This window comes from Lotus japonicus, chromosome 6 (assembly GCF_012489685.1).
Source record: "Lotus japonicus ecotype B-129 chromosome 6, LjGifu_v1.2".
NCBI lineage: Eukaryota > Viridiplantae > Streptophyta > Magnoliopsida > Fabales > Fabaceae > Lotus > Lotus japonicus.
This window is the reverse complement of record NC_080046.1, coordinates 46,532,213-46,550,487: the sequence shown is the minus strand read 5'-3', so window position 1 is coordinate 46,550,487 and position 18,275 is coordinate 46,532,213. Positions and strand designations below refer to the sequence as shown.

At 35.1% G+C, this 18,275-nt stretch overlaps 2 protein-coding genes and 1 pseudogene across 9 annotated transcripts; all 3 read right to left on the bottom strand.

Moving 5' to 3' along the window:
• Nucleotides 1–811: 811 nt before the first annotated feature.
• LOC130726807 (uncharacterized) lies at nt 812–7,206 on the bottom strand. Of its 4 annotated transcripts, none has more exons than XM_057578112.1 (15): nt 6,999–7,206; nt 6,068–6,408; nt 5,486–5,590; nt 5,071–5,400; nt 4,661–4,929; nt 4,503–4,569; nt 4,028–4,428; nt 3,745–3,918; nt 3,248–3,641; nt 3,060–3,154; nt 2,911–2,954; nt 1,980–2,166; nt 1,682–1,826; nt 1,378–1,481; nt 812–1,134 (listed from the first exon to the last, which is right to left on the bottom strand). In XM_057578112.1, the coding sequence occupies exons 3-15, from the start codon at nt 5,529–5,531 to the stop codon at nt 964–966; spliced, it is 2,427 nt and encodes an 808-aa protein (XP_057434095.1). In that variant the 5' UTR covers nt 5,532–5,590; nt 6,068–6,408; nt 6,999–7,206; the 3' UTR covers nt 812–963. The 4 variants fall into 4 exon arrangements, with proteins under 4 accessions (XP_057434095.1, XP_057434098.1, XP_057434097.1 ...); XM_057578115.1 differs by having other exon boundaries at nt 3,060–3,079; XM_057578114.1 differs by having other exon boundaries at nt 4,715–4,929.
• A 982-nt stretch (nt 7,207–8,188) lies between these two features.
• LOC130722670 (poly(ADP-ribose) glycohydrolase 1-like) lies at nt 8,189–13,856 on the bottom strand (annotated as a pseudogene).
• Nucleotides 13,857–14,005: 149 nt separating this feature from the next.
• Nucleotides 14,006–16,423, bottom strand: LOC130722671 (small RNA-binding protein 11, chloroplastic-like). 5 transcript variants are annotated; one of them, XM_057573480.1, is made up of 6 exons: nt 16,274–16,423; nt 15,835–15,958; nt 15,501–15,666; nt 14,636–14,704; nt 14,450–14,556; nt 14,116–14,339 (listed from the first exon to the last, which is right to left on the bottom strand). In XM_057573480.1, the coding sequence occupies exons 2-6, from the start codon at nt 15,889–15,891 to the stop codon at nt 14,253–14,255; spliced, it is 486 nt and encodes a 161-aa protein (XP_057429463.1). In that variant the 5' UTR covers nt 15,892–15,958; nt 16,274–16,423; the 3' UTR covers nt 14,116–14,252. The 5 variants fall into 5 exon arrangements, with proteins under 5 accessions (XP_057429467.1, XP_057429466.1, XP_057429463.1 ...); XM_057573481.1 differs by having other exon boundaries at nt 16,201–16,391; XM_057573482.1 differs by lacking the exon at nt 16,274–16,423 and adding an exon at nt 16,046–16,168.
• Nucleotides 16,424–18,275: the final 1,852 nt, after the last annotated feature.

Below are 18,275 nucleotides of genomic sequence, written 5' to 3'. Positions count from 1 at the left end.
TTCGTGCTTCCAATAATTTGGGTCATTTTTTTAAATAATTTAAAAAATAAACAATTTACCGACTTAGCGACGGAAACTAAGGACGACAACGCCGTCGCAAATTCCCTCTAATATTCTGTCGCTGTGTCAAACTCGATTGCAAGAAGTTTGTGACGAATTTTCCCGCGCGAACTTTAGTGACGGATATATTCTTCGTCGCAAATATGCTCAATAAGGTTTTGTGTCTGATTTAGTTTCCGTCGCAGACTCATTAATTTTGTGACGGGTTTGTCTACCGTCGCAAAGTAGCTGGTAGGGCTTCTGTCACGGAACTATATTCCGTCTCAAATTCAATGACTTTGTGACAGTTTCATTTTCCGTCGCAAGTGATCAATTTTATAATTTTTTTTGAAAAGTATCAATTTTATAATATTGGAAAAGCCCCGAAGTATTTTGCCCTTAAAAAATTGACAAAATGTATTAGAAAAATTGACTATTCTTTTTTCCTTATTAACTTTTGCATTTTATAAATATGAAATAAAAAACCTATTATTTATTTTTAAAAAAATAGTCTTAATTCAAAAAATGATGAAAAACACCACCTTTGTGGAATGAACTACATTCTCATTTTCCTTAAATTTTATGGAATGAAAATAATGAAACTAATTTTTTTTTATCATTTTTAAAGGGCAATTTGCCAACGCATAAAGAGATAACAACTATCCATTTAATTACCAGGGTGCTATTTGAATAGCTTTTCATGGATCATATTCTTTGTAACTACCAAGATTGGAAAAAAATCATATCATGAGTAACCAAGATTGGAAAAAAATAGGAAATAAATGCCCAGGACCTTGATTATAAAAATCAAAAGAAGTGATCTCGTGAATATCAGTAATTAAAAGAATTTCCCGTTACAACAATAATCACATTTCACATTAAAAAAATTAAAACACAATGGGACCATAATACTACTAGTAATCATCAAAATTCACTTGTATAAGACCATATTTGAGAGTAATCCTCATCATCATCATCATTATCAGGTTGCTCTGGATCATGAATTGCTGCAGAATCTTCCTGATCTTTAACATTGGTGTCCTGCTTAGTTGTTTCAACATCGTCAGTGTCCTTCTCAGTTGTTGCAACCTCCTCCTGCATGCATAAAATGAGTTTTGAAAGCCAATTAGGGGATAATATACTATTCAGACTTCAGAAAGCTACTAATATGTGGATTTAATCATTTTCTATTGAAAAAAATAGGAGAGAACAAATAATCAAGGCAATTTATCTTGGTGATCTGATAATTATGGCATTTATAAGAAAATTAGCATGAACTATGTACACCAAAAGAAAGGAGGCATCAGAAGATAAACTAAATGGGCAGAAAATGCATACATTAGTTTCAGGTGTTAGGTCCTCAACATCTTCATTGGCGTCTTGTTCAGCCTTGTCAGAAGCTTGTTGCAACCGCTCAATCACCTTTTTAAAATGAGACAGATCTAGCAGAGGAAAAGAATAGATATTCAGTAATCATAGAGTATATGTGAAGAACAGTAAACCATTAAAAACTTATTTTTAGCCATGATAAAGTAAAGAATAAGTCATCAAAAGAAATGAATCTTGAGGATCATTTCTGGACTCTGCTTAAAGAGTAAACACTGTCTGAGAACAATACAGAATGGTAAATAAAGAGTTCAACCTTTTGAACGACTATTCACAGCATCGGATAACTGTAAAGGATGCTGCCGCTCTTCCTTCTTGTACTTCAACTTAATTTGATGACGTGTTCGATCAGGGAAAAGCTGTTGAATCATAGAAAAATCTGTGCCAAACTCCCTAACAGCCTGTGTTTAAAAAAAAATTAGTTAATTTACTAAATAAGATTGCTCCTTCTCTCATTCCCATTCCCCAAATCACAAATGATATAATTGGTAGGTATGCAGCTGTGTTTAAGAGAAATAATAACATCATAAATCTTGTGAGAATTATGCAGATACCTCATAAAACAGTTCAGTGTCTTGTTTTGACCATTTTCCCCTAGGTGCCTTGTCCATGAAGGACTGGTAATTAATTAAAGCGGTAGTGTCTGTAACATTTTCAGTGTCTTGATTATCATTTGGGTTTTCTGAGCCAAAGAACCCCTCTTCGTAATTGGCACCGGCTTCATAAAAAGGATCTCCACCACTGCACACAAATATTTTGCAAACTAAAATCTATTTACTGCACCACATAGAACTTCGAAGTGACAGTGACAATAGCTAGTGGATAATATGGAGCGCATTTTATATTATATATAATGTTTCCCTATACATTTCTGTTCTCCAAATACTGAGAGGAAGTAGTGATCCAAAAGCATGAGTGCCTTGACGAACACCAAAAATACAAGGACCTTCAATTTGTATCCCTAAATTGTACTGACTACATCTCATTGTGGACGCAAGGAAAAGCACCACTATCAAATCTATAGCCCTCTTCCTGCCCCAGCCCTCAACCCAACTTAGGCCAGCAAAAGTGAAAACAATGCACTTTATTGACAGCATTACATTCCATTCCATTCAGTTACAGACCATTTTGATAATTTGATGGAGGAAAGTAATTGAATCGTTAAAAGAGAGAAGAATAACTTCAGCCATATGATGGTTATGTCCAAGTACATTCACTTGTCTCCAGGGAAAGAAAAGAGAAGGAATAAAAAGCATTTCCTTTATCAAATAAGTTTATATACATTGTCAGATATAACTTAATTCAATAGTATAAGATTGTAAAAAAATACAAAGAATTGAAGTAAATAAGATGTTTACAGCAGTTAATTTTCCAAATTAATTGATTTTGCAGTGTACTTATTCTACTTTCATATTAGACAAGGATTAACAGGACCAGAAAATTAAATAAAATCTAGATATGCACTGTTACTAAAGTTGAGTGTACCTTTGATTGGTGGAAGATGTTTTTGAAGTTGTTGGGTCCTTTTTCTACATAGAGAAACGAACAGAACAGTTGGTGAAAACTTAAGCCATCATGCAATACTAACAATTGTTGGGCATTGTAATACAGGGATTAAAATTGAGAATCCACACCGCCAACCGCTCCTTATATTCTGCAAGTATAATAATATCCTTTATAGGCATATTTCGAGGATCCCATTCATCTTCAGGAGTTTTCAGCAGATCCTCTATAAAAGGAAAACACTTATAACAATCATACAAGATAAAATAAACAAAACAAAAAAAAAAGTTAAAAACACAAATAGTCTTAGCAAGTTTACCACATCGTTTTCTTCGTAGGGTGGAATGAGAGAACTTTTTCAGAGATTTTTTAGTAGTATTTTCTAAATCATCATTAGACTTCTTACGCTTTTGAGACGTTTTTTCATTTTTAGCCACAGATTTCTTCTTTGAACTGGTTGATGTTGTTTTCTTCTTGGATGAATAATCTAGTTCGTCTTCATCATCATTTTCTTCTAGTTCATCTATATTATAATTATACAGAGGGTCAATGTCACCATCATCATCAACATCCTTATTCAATGAGCTGTTAGCAGGTTCTCGAGCTGCACTTTTTCTCAGCTGCCTTGCGGTTTTACCCCCTTTGTCCTCCTCGCCAGCAGTAGATCTTCTGCGCTTCCTCAGGGAACTATCCTTCTTTCTTCCATTGGCAACCTGAGAAACATAGTAAATGAAATAAAAGAAATCATCAACAATAAGATTCATAAAAAGAAAAATGAAAATAAATACACGATAAATCATAATAACCGATATATACTTCTTTTTCTACAGTAACATATTTATGCAAAACATCAGCCAACGTGGGACAATCTGCAGCATTTGTCAATTCTTCATTCACTGGAATTTCAGAAGTTGGATCTGTGGCAGAATCTATTGATTGATAATCAAAGACGCCACCATTTGAGCAGGCAGTATTCAAGTCCACAACTTCCTGACAAAAATAATAACCATGATCAATTTTATATCAAAAAAATGATCAATTAATTATTTGGCATATTTTACAGGAAACTATAATATTTTTGAAATCACACAAATTTCACCTCTGTTTCCAACCTTCTAATGTTAGTGTGAGTATCATCCTCCTCGAAGACTGCAGCTTCATTTAAGGTTAATGGATCTTGGGTGGTAAGATTATCAGGAGCTGGTTTTCCAAAACTAGAAGCCGAATCTCTAGTTCCATCATGAGCTGTAACCTCCGAAGGCATAGCATTCAGGGAATCTGGTTGGGAAGGAGTAACTGATGCCAGGTTTCTTTTGTCTTCAGAGAATGTATTTTGCCCACCAATGCCATCACCACTAAACTGAAAAGATTGAACTTCATTTGTGCAAGAAACATGCAACTGAGTAGACTTTTCCATCATATCACTAGATGATGCAGAAGCGATAGCCGGTGCAATGCTTACTCTAGGTCGTGGCTTAATCTTGGGTTGAAACTTACGAGCTACAGTAAAACAAACACAGGTTTACCTTTTCAGTTATATGAAGCACATTTAGGATAGCAGGGATATTACTAACCATTCCTAGTGCCAGGATCAGGGAGGGCGTCGCTGAAAGGATTCCATTCCGATTCCCCAGACACTGCCTGAAAACAAAAATTTGCTCCATAAGTTTATTACATCCATCTGAAGCAGTAGAACTACATGGAAAAAAACAACGAAAATTCAAAATTGTACCTCTTGTTCTCTTCCAGAGTTCAAATTTGAATGAATATTGCTCTCAAATGTTACAGCATTATTCTCCAAAGCACTCTTGAAGTTTGCATCTGGGATAACTGGCACTGAATTATCAATATGTTCCAAATTTTTGTTGCTATCAGGAATTGAACCTTCCCCACTTTTAGGTGGTTCTTCCATCCTACTGATGGATGAGTTAGTTGTAGATTGAGCAGCCACAGTATTTTCATTTTCTACAGCATTAGCAGGGTGGATTGGTTGTTTTGCCCCTAAACCAAATAATAAATACCAAATGGATCAGACTAACTTCAATCCAAGTGAAGTCTTATGCCTTGTGACACGTGAACAAGTTCAACCTGAAGCAAAGAGACTTCACAGACACAAACAATGTGAAAGCATAACTAACTTACCATTATTGAGATTGGTCTCAGGAATAGAGTTAGTGACTAAACCCGCCTCAAGGCCTTCAGATGCTGATTTTGTGGCATCCTCCAAATTTGAAAGTTCTTCCTGTGGTCGATGATTGGACCTGATAGAATCTTCAGCTGATGTACTTAAAGTTGAAGCAACAGCATCATGACATTCATTCAAAATTCCTCCTGATTTTGTGCTTGTGGCTGATGAAGCAACAGGCACGTTCTCTCCATCTTTAGATGAGGTCGCGTGTTCTGATGCAGATATTTCCTTTTGAGGAAGCTGTTTCAGTTTGGCCTTTGGCATAAACTTGCTACCTCGACGAGCTACAAAAGAATAAAATATAACCACGTGACACGAACATGATAAAAATAAGAAGCTTTCCCAGTATCTTTTGAGTGTAGCACTTACCACGTGGAGCAGGAGCTCCGGATAGAATATCATCAAAAGCATCCATGAGGTAATTAATGAGGTTGACTATACTAGCTAAAGCTGGAAAACCATACAAGAATTATCCTGAAAAACAGCAGATTGTAAGTAGCAGATCAGGCACACCTATCAAACAGAACTTAAATATCAACGCAACTAAGTCAAAAAATGTATGGTTTTGAACAAAATTGCAGCCACCCCACCATCCTTGCCAGAGAGCTTAGACTAGAATATCAATTCGCCATTTCATAGCAGACAAGGTTAAGCTCGGAAATAATATATTAATATGACTAATTATTTAAATAACAACAAAGTCAATCTCCACTGAGTGGAATCAAGTATGTATAGTGCATGAATCAAATGACATTATAGTGAATGAACTGTGACAGTTGATATTATAAAAATCACAAGTTGAAACAATTGAACTCAAAATGTGATAATGTAATTCCTTCACCTATAACTCTTGTCCATTCCTAACATCAAATTCCTATTCCAAGTTCCATAACAATGAAGTTTCATACATCCCATATGATAAATAAGAAGAAGAATAATGACATCATGTACCTGTAGTATACTGATAACAACCATAAAGACGATCACCAGGACTAAGAAGGAGACGTTGTGGCCAGAGACAAAGACGTCGTTGTTGCTCTCCTCCTGCAGGCACGGTGGGCTCGGAGCGGACTGGGCGAGGTAGCGAGCTCGTGCAGGCGAAGTGAACCAGTTGCGACGGCGATGAAGCGGTTGCGACGTCACGTAAGCAGAGAGAGACAAGATTTTAAGCCGTGAGGAGACCTAATCTGTCAGTCTTCTAAAACGCATCCTTTCCGTGGTTTTTTTTAAATGGTCGAACCGGGTTCGACCAAGCACGAGCTTTTAAATACCGCTTAAAAGGATCCAATACTCTAAATTGACATAGATGTGTTATGCTCAAGTGAATCAAGCATGCATAGTCCTAAAAAGTGAATCCTAATTCTCCCAAAAACTATAAATCATGATGCTGAAGAGGTACACTCTATTTATAGTTTTTGGGAGAATTAGGATTCACTTTTTAGAGTGTACCTCTTCAGCATCATGAATCCATAGGACTATCATGAACCATAGAAGATGAAATATGCTCCTCGGGCTTGTGTTCGGGCTATTTCATCTTCTATGGTTCATGATAGTCCTATGGATTCATGATGCTGAAGAGGTACACCCTAAAAAGTGAATCCTAATTCTCCCAAAAACTATAAATAGAGTGTGCCATTTACATACAAAAGCTCCAGAACGGGACAGGGAAAAAACAATAACAACAAGCTTTATTGTGCCATTTACATACAAAAGCTCCAGAACGGGACAGGGAAAAAACAAGAACAATGAAATAGTAACAAAGAAACAACAACAAACGAAGAATAACAAAAAGAAATAGGAAAAACTAGCAAAATAGAACAGCAACAGGGAGACGAAAACTGAAATTTGGAAGAGGAAAACTAAAATAGATAGACTCACTTACCAAACTGAAATAGAGGAAGAGGAAAGTGAAGACTGGGTGGTGAAAACGGATGTCGTGTGGAGGCGTGGCGGTGGTGGAACCGTGACGGCGGCGATGGTGATCTGTGAGCTGGCCGATGGTGGTGGTGGCCGATCTGGTGGATGCTCACCAGCGTGACTGCGTATGGGACTTGCTAGGGTTATGGGTGAGCGTGACTGGGAGTCTGGGATATCAGATATATATATGAGTGAGTGGATGTGGTTAGGTTTATGTTTTTTTTAATAAGTATTCATATATATTTATTTTTTTAAAATATTTTATAAATAAATATATGTCATCGGTTCGGTTCATCGGTTCATTGGTTTTTAATTTTTCAAACCGTGAACCGAACCAATCTTCGTTGGTTTTTATCTATTTGGATCGGTTTTGAACCGAATGACAAAAAAAACCGATCCAATTGCTTTGGTTCGGTTCGGTTTGTCGGTTTCATCGGATCGATCCGATCCGATCCGATGAACACCCCTACACTCAGCCCATGCTTGAACCAAATAAACTAATAAAAAATAAATAAAAACCTAATGATTTTTTTGTTAGATTTAGCGCACTTATCTAATACAACGCTTCTTATCACTTCGTTGTTTTACCCCTATGCGCCGTATCTGACTCTAGATCTCAAAGAGTTGCCTCACTCATGATCTCTTCCCCACGTAAACGAGAAGCTCTTATATGGTAACTGAATATCAAGAAAACACCCACTTTAAAACTAATACTAATTACTTTTTAAATAGTTATCATATATGCTTAAATGGTTATTTCGGAAAATACATTATTAATTTTTTTCAATTTTGTGATCAATATTTTGATTTATTTTAATTTATTCAATCAGTGAATAATAACGATAATTACTTTTTGAAAAATCAATAATATTACCTTTCTAAATATAGAGTCATTGTCTAACTAATCAATCCGCAAAACCAAATTAATATATTTACAAATTATCACTAAATTATTCGTTCAAAAAAATATCGCTAAATTAGTTATGTATCTTTCTTTCCTCTTGTGACAAAAAAAAATTAGTTATGTATCAATTATCAATTAAAGTAATTAAAAAATGTATATTTTCTAAAAATATCTTGTAAAAGATACTTAAAAAGTACAAGATCTGACGAAGGGAATTGGCAATCTAGTTATACTTATATGCAAGAATGATAAAACTCTGTGGTCCCTAAATCACACTATGCATGGTATGTACAGTTTTGAAATTAATAATTTTTTCACAGCTCTTTTTTTTTTAATGTGATTCACAAATTTTCTTCAAAGAGAAGAAACCTAGACAAAGGTCAAAGACAATCAACAATAGATTAAGGTATATTTGAAAAGTCCATCCCAGCATCATCATACATTGATGGCAGGACCCATTGCAGGAACCCAACATTAGTTTCTCCTTTTGATCTATTCATCGAGTACTCAGTTAGCATGTTCCATAGGTCTCCAACTGTCCATCTGTGTGACAAAATCCAATGAGCAACCTGCCACAACATCAACCAAACTCTCCAGTAAGAATTTTTCACAGCAATAAAAGTCCAAGTTGAGTGATAATATTCCTGGTATTTGGCTAAATGAAGATAATTGATTCACAGATGTTATTACCACTAATTAGTGAAATGAGTTAGGAAGGAGGTAATGCAGATAATGGTGATATTCAGTAGTAAACCAAAGTAAGTAGAAAATAAAAAAAATATCAGATTGGATAGTACAGTAATGCTCAATGTTAAATGAAAAATAAGAAAATTAATAATGAGATTTTCAAGTTACCTTGTCGATGTTATGCAATGCCTCCAAGCGGAATGTGTAGTATGCTATGAAAGGTCTAAGAGCCTGTAGGGAATGAACCAAGACAAAATTTAAGGTCTTCAATTAACCATGCACGCATTGATGGGTAAACATAAACACTTCTAACTAATTTATTCAGATAACTACACAATGATGACTGCCACATATTCATGTATGTATGGTAAACATAAACACTTGTAACTCATTCAGATATCTTTACAATGACAACTGCCCTATATTCATGTATTCATGTACCTGAGAAGCTGCAAGCCACTGAATTATTGTCTTCACTTCAGGATCTCCTCCAAAAGCACCACATCCCCAGTTTCCAGTTGCAACCCCAATATTGTTGCACTGTTCCATCCTGTGATAATCATTTTGAGAATCTCTGATTTCGTGATTTGAACATTTTCCTTCACTTGTTTCCATAGGTGTTGAGGTGGCAGCGTCAAACTGACAAGTAGCAAAGGATGTTCAAAAGAGATAAATGAGCAAAGATAAATGCAGATGGCAGAAATAGTTAGACAATTAAGTAATGCTAATTGAGAGAGAGAGAGAGAGAGAGAGGTTCATATTGAAACGCTGTAGCTCAACCTAATATCCAGTTTCACTGTTTATAGAAAGACATGACAAAAACCAACCAGTGTAGATGGGCATCCTTTCTCTTGCAATATTTTCTGATACAGTTGATGTTTAGATCCGTACAGAAAACCACAGAATGCCTTATTGATCTCACTGCAGTAATGAACAAGCTAAGGTCAGAGTATGTTATTATAATTACTTATGAGCAAAAAAAGGTACAAATCTATGGATTACTTTTCCTTCCATTCAGAGAAATTAGATGGTTGCTTGCTTATTTTAGGAAAGATTACATACAATGCATGCCCTAAAAAGTATTTCCAATTTAGGAACAATTGGTGACTCAAATAACTAATTAAGTCCATTCGTGGTTACTCGACCCCTCCTCCCTCCCTAGCCCTCGCGCATTCCAGGAGCTTTATAGCACCATGTTTGCCCTTTAGTGGTTACTAATTAACCACTTAGAACATCAGTAAATAGTTAAATGGTCAATTGTTATTAAACTGGAAATATTTTTCCTATAACACCTTTTGTGTAACTTTCTTAATTTATAGGTATAAAACAGACCAAACACAAAGAAAAGCTTGTTTTAATGAAAGAAGAAATATTAGTTGAAAAGAAAAGTGAAGCATGGCTACTACTGTGGCTGCCATTATAGCTACACATTGCAGTAAATCAGGCACATTTCTGTAGAGGATTTAGAAAAAGAAACTAAAAGCAACTCCAAAACGGTTTCCAATTTGCAGGAAATGCATGCATGCAAAACACACCTTATGAAAAATTACAAATTTCAAAGGGAAAAACCATCAAAATGTATGTTAGATTATACCACAATAGTAGCCACTACGCATCCTAAAAAGCAGTAACCACATAAATCAAGATTAACAAACCGGAGGAGAAACTTTGGCCTGTATTGTCTCATCCCTGGGCTACATAATGCATCAATTGCAACAATCCTGGTTTTACGTCTTCCAAGGGTGTCTACATCTCGTTCATCCACATAATTACCAGAAAATCGAAATGATGATGCATACCTAAAGAAATCAGGGCACAATCATCAATAGGTTACAAAGGAAGGGAGCAAGCAATTACAATAAGCATAAACAGCTGAAAAAAAATATAATGTGAAATCACATCAGATGCATATTTCTAAATTTAGTTCACCCCATTACATGCAATTATGCATACTGAAAAGAAAACAAATAAAAGGAAAATATCCATTTTTTTCTAATCTTGGGAAGATACATTATTTTGTATTAAAAAGCAGTTGTAGCCAGGTGCACAACCAGGAAAGAATGAGAAGAAAATAGACACGCAACCTAATTTATTCAAATTACTGCAAACTATAGGCCAAACACAGGCAAGACAGGAGAAAATTCACCATGCTAAGCATTAATAATATTCATTATTAATTGAAATTTTAGATACGCTGAGCAATGCTAACCCTGTATAACTTGAGAACCTTTCAACACCAACAATCTCTATAGCCTCATTATCCGCCATGGATGGCAAGAAGAGCATGTCGACAATCAACTCTGGACTGATCATGAAGCGGATTTCCTCCTATATATCAGATAATTACAAGCAAATTTAATGAACATCTTGGCTGAGATTTCAAGTGCTAAAAAATATCTCAGCCTACAGAATCTACAAAAGGACCAAAGGTGCTTATACAAAATGAACAACAAACTCCATGCATATGCCTATAAAACACATCAGGAACTATGGTATGGAGAAGCACTACCACAATTTCCAAAAGGTCATAGACAGAAATAAAAACATATTGCACCTGTACGCAGCCCCTGCGGAGAGCACCACCACCTAGATATTCATTTGCAAAATCCACTTCAACAGCTTCACTCAACTGATCTTCTATAAGTCCTGAACTGTGAACCTATTAAAATCACAAAGCATCACCCATCATAAACCAAATGGATTATTAAAAATAAAACTAAAAGAAATTAGTTTTGTGAAAAGTCGAAAAACAAATTCATTTTAGTTACCTCAAATCTGCATAATGGTATAATAGAAGTGCTCCAAACGTCAGCATTTGGGTAAGAAATGTGAATATAATCATCTTCCAACGGAAGTACTTTTCGCTCGAATGAAACAACACCCTGAGGCATATTAGAAGTTATCCTTTGAAAATAGTGAATGATGCATTGAATCTTACTTTCCTGCTTTTGACTGTAATAATCATACAAACTCCTGAAAATGCAGAAGCATAACTGATCTTTTGGATTTCAAGAAACTTTGCAATGACATGAAAGAAGACATTAAGTAAACCTTCAATGTTGACCCAGAACAATGTCAATTCTATCTCTCTCTCTTAACTCTCACACACAAACAAGCATCTTGACCCCACTAAGAGAAATAAGATGATAAGTGAACAAGAATACTTGGAGATCAAAAAATATAGCTTAAGATTTCTTACCCAAACAATTCATCAAAGTTAATCGACTGAAGATGTTTCCCATATCTCTCATTGACCGGGAACAGACAAAAAAATGAGCACACAAGAAGAGCGGCAATCAACTCCTGAAAAGCAAGAAATTGATAATGTTAATTATGACCATCATCACAAAGCAAGTCACACACATGTATAACACAACGGGAGCGGAAGCAATTTTATTTAAATCCATTTTATAATAACGGAGGTGGTGACACCATAACAGTAACAGTCAAGTTGTATTATTTTGAGCACCTATACAGCAATTTTGATATTTGCTGCAGTAAAAAACACATAGAGTGCAAGAGGTTAAAGAATTTAATTTTATTATCAATTTTCAAGTAGCTATATAAACCATCTTCCACCATCAAAAGATCAATCCAGATTTTTAGACACCCCGTCAGTCTAGATACACCTCATTTTTCTCTCTATCTCTCTTCCTATCGCATCACATTGTATATCAAATCTATCACTTATTTCTCTTCTTTTCTTTTCTCTCTAATTTAATTTGAGTGTATAATAAATCACACTAGTATCAAACAATAAGAAAACAGAAAAGCTGTAATAATAACAAGCAGAAACCTGGCTAAGGAACACTATCCCCGGCTCCTGCGAATCCAGCAAGCGAAGACCGGTTCTGACTAAACCTCCATCTTCATCTAAAACCCTGTCAGCATTTTGATAGTGTGCTTCCAACAAAGAGGGCAACCTCAGAAGCAAAATTCCCAATGCTGGAACCACCTCTTGAAACCACTTTCTAGATTCCTCTCTAGACATCAACTGAAACACACACGCAACATTTTGTAAATTGAAATCAATTGAATGAATGCATGGCAGTGAGTGTATTGAAAGAATGAATTACATCGTCGAAGAAGAGGGCGTATCCGTCTGCAGCGGAAGGGGATAGAGGTTCGGAAGAGAGGGAAAGGGAGGTTCTGAGGTCGGAAATGGCGCGGAACAGTTGGTGGCCGGAGTGATTCGACGACTTGGGAAGGCCAGAACAGAGAGGAGGAACGCATCACGAGGGGTAGATATGGAAGAATCGATCTCAAGTCTTGTCTGTTTTCCATTCTCTCGAAGCAGTGAAGTGAAGTGAGAACTCAAGAAACAAGTTACAGTGCAAATGTTACTTTGACACTTCTCTGAAATCATCACCTTCTTCAAACCGATTAATTCAAAATCTTCTTCAATAAATCAAAAATTAAAAAAACCAGTTTTTTCTATTTTGAAACATTTTAAAAAATACATTGAGTTTAATGGGGATACACTGACAGTGTAAAGCCCCCTTTACACGGACATCCAATTAAAATCATATAAGCTTAGATGAACATATATACTCTCATGTTTTTTCATTTTAATTAAATTTAAAATTTACTTTTTGACATAACAAACAACCATAGCCATTAGATGATAATGTACAAATGAGTTTTTCGCTGAGAGTGTGTGTATATACATTAAATTGTTGATTTCATATGAAGTGTTAACATTGACAACATAAAAATATGATCAATTAAATTTAAATTGCATTTAAACATAAAAAAATATCAGAAAAGCCACTTATTTATAGGAACACTATATTTGGCCGAATAGGTGAAAACATCCGTAAAAAATAATATGTGGCACTTGGTAATTAATCGACGACTTTTGAAAAAGCAAAGCTTTTTCTTTTTCTTTATTTTATCAAAGGTGATTAGATTAAACCTAAGAAATGAACCAAACAACACTTGTATCAGATAAATGAAAACTTCATAAGAACAATGTCACAATTCATCACATATTAATTCCTACATCACAATTCGTCTCTTATTAAACACTACATCACATAGAGTTAAGGGTAATTGCAGGTGAATGTTCAGGGTTCGAACCCTGAGAAAGGATATTTTATACGAATTTACCAATAGCTTGATTGCTAGAGGAGACCAAATTTGTTGCAAGCAAATATTCAGCAAAGGCAGTTCTAGATCCTCTTCCAATGCTGGGACTAACTAGAATATATCAATCTCTCTCATCTTTTTGCTTGAAATCCTTTACCTTAAAATTAGTGCATCTAAGAGACTTGCAGTGTTTTTGTTTGATGTTCAGCTATCTTGTCGTGTGAAACTACATGGAACTTTGCATGGAAAACCAAAATGCATTTTAAGACATACGATTTATACACTAAGGAAAATTAAGAATCAAGCAAATAATTATAACGATAAGATGACACACTTCTTCCTAGAACTGATTCTAGCTTCAAAATCAACTATAAAAGGGTTTCCAAACATGCAAAAAATCACATGCTAGTTAAATCTATCTATTCATTAGTGGATCTAAATATTGTACTTTGAAAACAAGATGAAAATATCAACTAGAAGCACTTGGAAACAAGGTGCAGTCTTCCCTTGCGTATCTGACTGTTTACACAATATTGAGCATCAACTATCAGTTGCCCCCTCTGAAATAGATTTCTTATGCTTGTCAGGTGGTTCCATGTCTACGTACAGAACACGTCCATGTAATATCTGGAAAAAAAGTGTTGATTCATTTTCTGAATTCTGGTACATAATTAAGGCTATGTTTGGATTCATAATGAAGGTGAACAAAAAGAAAACTGGAGTTAGAAGATTCTGACTTTTCTATTCATGCCAATCTGTGCCTTCTGAGCATCTTCCTCCTTAGCAAAAGTCACATACCCAAAACCTTTGGATCTAGTTTTAGCTCTATTCAAGACTATATCAGCTGGGGAAGTGAAAAGGTAGATGTCTGAGAATTTTAACCTGGAAGATTTTAGTCTTGTAATGACAACAGAGGCACAAACCTTTCAGGACTTTGCCGTATTGAGAAAAAGCTTCAGCTAATTTATCCTCTGTAGTAGAAAATGCTAAACCTGCATCAAGATTGTAAGGTCAAAGTAACAGTTACAAGTTTTAGAGCAAATGAAAATCAGATTACTAAACAACATTAAGGCATTAGTTTTGAGTTTTCAGTGTTATACAGCAAGAAAAAACCCAGAAAAAGAACCCATTTGTAGAGAAAATGTCAGGGCAAAAGAAAATAGTTGAATTGCACAAAAATAAACATTTTTCACAATTTCAAGTAATTTAAGATTTGGATCGCAAATAACTTGCACTACATTAGCTGTTCTTACATCAGGCTACATGATAATTAGAAGAAAGTATTCCGATTTCCAATAACTAAAATTCATGATAGGAAACAGTAAATGACCGTATGAAAACCAACTGGCAAACCTCATAATCATAACCCGTTAAATACCTAAAGAACCTTCAAAATGATTCTAGAGTCTGTTTTCATCTAATCAAGGAAGTGCCCTTTTGAATCTATGTAAATGCCATTATTTTCTTTTTTGAAATCCGAATTTGCTTCCCTTTTATTCAGACATACACATGGCTTACATATGGATTCCAGTAGAGCCAGATCCTCTAAAGTAACATAACCACTAGATAGAGATTTAAGTAGTTCAATTTCATATTTTGAAGGGTTTTCTTATAGTATAAGCTAGCAAGAGCTTCATGATCACATGCCATATAAAGAGGTTGAACAAACAATGTTCAATTAAGTCATGGGTTTCTTTTATTCATATGTCAAAACAAATTTGAAGGCAATAAATAATTAAAATCCGACAACAAAGAGAAGCATGAGATAGCAGCAAAAAAAAGTGTTACCCTTAACAAAAATCTTAGAAGTCATTGTTCGGAGGAAGGGAAGTTGAGAAGGTGAAGCATGCTGCAATTTTGAGAGAGACATTAAGGATCCACAAATTTCTCGCACAGCAGCCATGTGATGTAAAATGTTGGAGATGAAGAAGAGAAGATAACTGCTCTCAACTAACTGTCAAACAAACACAATTTTTCATGGGCCAAGACCAAGAGCCCTCGAGGCGTAATTGGGCTGCGCAGTGGGAACCTCTTGAGAAATGTCAATCAATTGCTAAAATTAAGGTGCTACTATGAACTTGAAGTTAGAAATGGATGATAGAAATCAGGAGGTAGAAGCTACCCTAGAGGGCGGTGCAGTCACGAAATATTGCTCTTCTTCCGTTGTCGCAGGCACCATTCTCTTCCTCCCACTTCGCTCATTTCTTCAAGCTAACCATGACAAAGGCCATTAATACTTGCTATTACTGCAAATTAAACAAGAGTTTCAGAACTTCTTCATCTATATTTTAAAGATCACAACTACAGAAATGAAGAAGATAACAAATACATGCATTTGCAAACTCTCATATTCTCATCTGAATTGGAAAGGGTCAACTCAAAAAAATTTCAGAGTAATATGAAAATTCTGTTTTCCTAAAGAACAATCCAAAACCCACACAGAAATGATAAGCAAGTATTGAAACGATGATGAAGGAAACAAACGAACAGAAAAAACGCTGCAATTCACAGAGAAGATTGAGCAAACACGGGATTGGGATTGGGATTGGGATTTGGCATACCAGAATTACTTCTCTCTGCTCGCGAATGGAATGTCCTCACTCGGAGTCGGATCAGAGTACCCAATTGAATCTCGAATCACGCCTCAAGTTTTTTGTTTTTTTTTTGTTTTGTTGAACGTACCTCAAATTAACCCTTTTGCTATGTTTTATTCTATAAATAAATTAGTGTCTTCTTCATTTTAGTGTGGGGTGAGCATATGAAACAAGTATGTGTAGGAGAGACGTATTTACTTAATGTAATCTTAGAACTTCGAAAATTAGTTTTATGGTTGTCGGTTGTCGGATATCTTAAAAAAAATATATATATTTAATTATAACAATAATTGCATAAATGCGTAGACATTTTTTACTATCTATAGTAATTCAACTTTTGTTATTATTATTAGATTTTTTTAACGAAACACCATACTGGTATTAAACCAGCAAAGAAGTCAAAATGTCAGCGACTACGAGAGAATCAACCTCCAGAGGAACCTCCTCAATCAACACTAAATCGATGCATGATGAGGAGGTATTGCTGGCAAAAAAGTATGCAACTGAATTGCTAGGACGACGAACAAAAATAACATAAAAGAAATCAAAACGACGAACAAACGAGAGACTATCGTGAACAATAGTAGATAAGTAATTACTCCAATTCAAGAGGTTTCTTCCACATGTGGAAGAGCACCGAAGAGCTAGAGACAATCTATCTCAAAACAAACTCACATATATCCCATATGTACAATATATGTTCGTTCATATAATTTACATGTTTCAATAATGAAAAATTTATGAGTATTAATTTACTTACAAATTCTCATGACTGTAAATTAGACATGTAATTCATATGACTATCACATAAAATGTGTGTTCCTTTATTATATATAGTTATCTAATTCAAAGAGGGTTATGTTTATATTTTATTTACTTTTAAAAAAAGTTTAAATTTTATTTTATGTCTATTACTTTCAATATTTTTAAAGATGAACAGTTTCAAAGTAAACATCGTAAAAATCTTTCCAAAAATATCTTAATTTCTTTAAATAAAAAATAAATAATTATTTTTTTTTTATATTATTTTACTTGATCAGACAAAATGAACCCTTGAAGACGAAAGAAATTAGTCTTTGAATAAATATCTTCATAATCAAAGGGTAGAGCAAATCAAACCCAAATCAAGTGAAACAATGTTGAACAATGTTGAATAAGTGGGTGTACTTTGTCTTTTTCATTATCCAATTAAGAGTCCTTCTTGCTCTGGCCATGAAAAAAGTAATGGGTCTCCAACAACTACCACTCATGTCTGTAACGGGTCTACCCTTAACAAAAATCTTGGAAGTCATTGTTCGGAGGAAGGGAAGTTGAGAAGGTGAAGCATGTTGCAATTTTGAGAGAGATAAAGGATCCACAAATTTCTCGCACAGCAGCCATGTGATGTAAAATGTTGGAGATGAAGAAAAGAAGATAACTGCTCTCAACTAACTGTCAAACAAACACAATTTTTCATGGGCCAAGACCGAGAGCCCTCGAGGCGTGAGTGGGCTGCACAATGGGTAACCCTCTTTGCTTTGCTTTGGCAGAAGGCTGAGATTCCCTCACCACCGTCATGAAATATTGTTCTTCCTCCGTCGTCGCAGCCACCGTTCTCTTCCTCCTTTTTTTTTTTGGTCAACGTTCTCTTCCTCCTTCAGTTCTCATCAGAAAGCTCACAAGTTCATGGGCTAAGACTGTGAGCCCAAAGCCTTATTGGCTACATAGCTGCTTATAAGCCACTTTAGAAGTCTCAATCCCTAGAAAGCTTGGCCCAATGTTTGTGATAGAATCAAAAACTTTTTTTTTTGACACAAAATACCAACAAAAAATATTGTAATGTTTGGAATAATATATTGAAACTTTAATTTATTTTTAATAATTTTATGAAAACCAAAAAAGTAAGTTAATTAAAATATATGGATCTCTTATTTTGTCTAGAGAAACAAAATAACCAAATTGGCTTATGAGCGGCTATTATCCTTTTTAC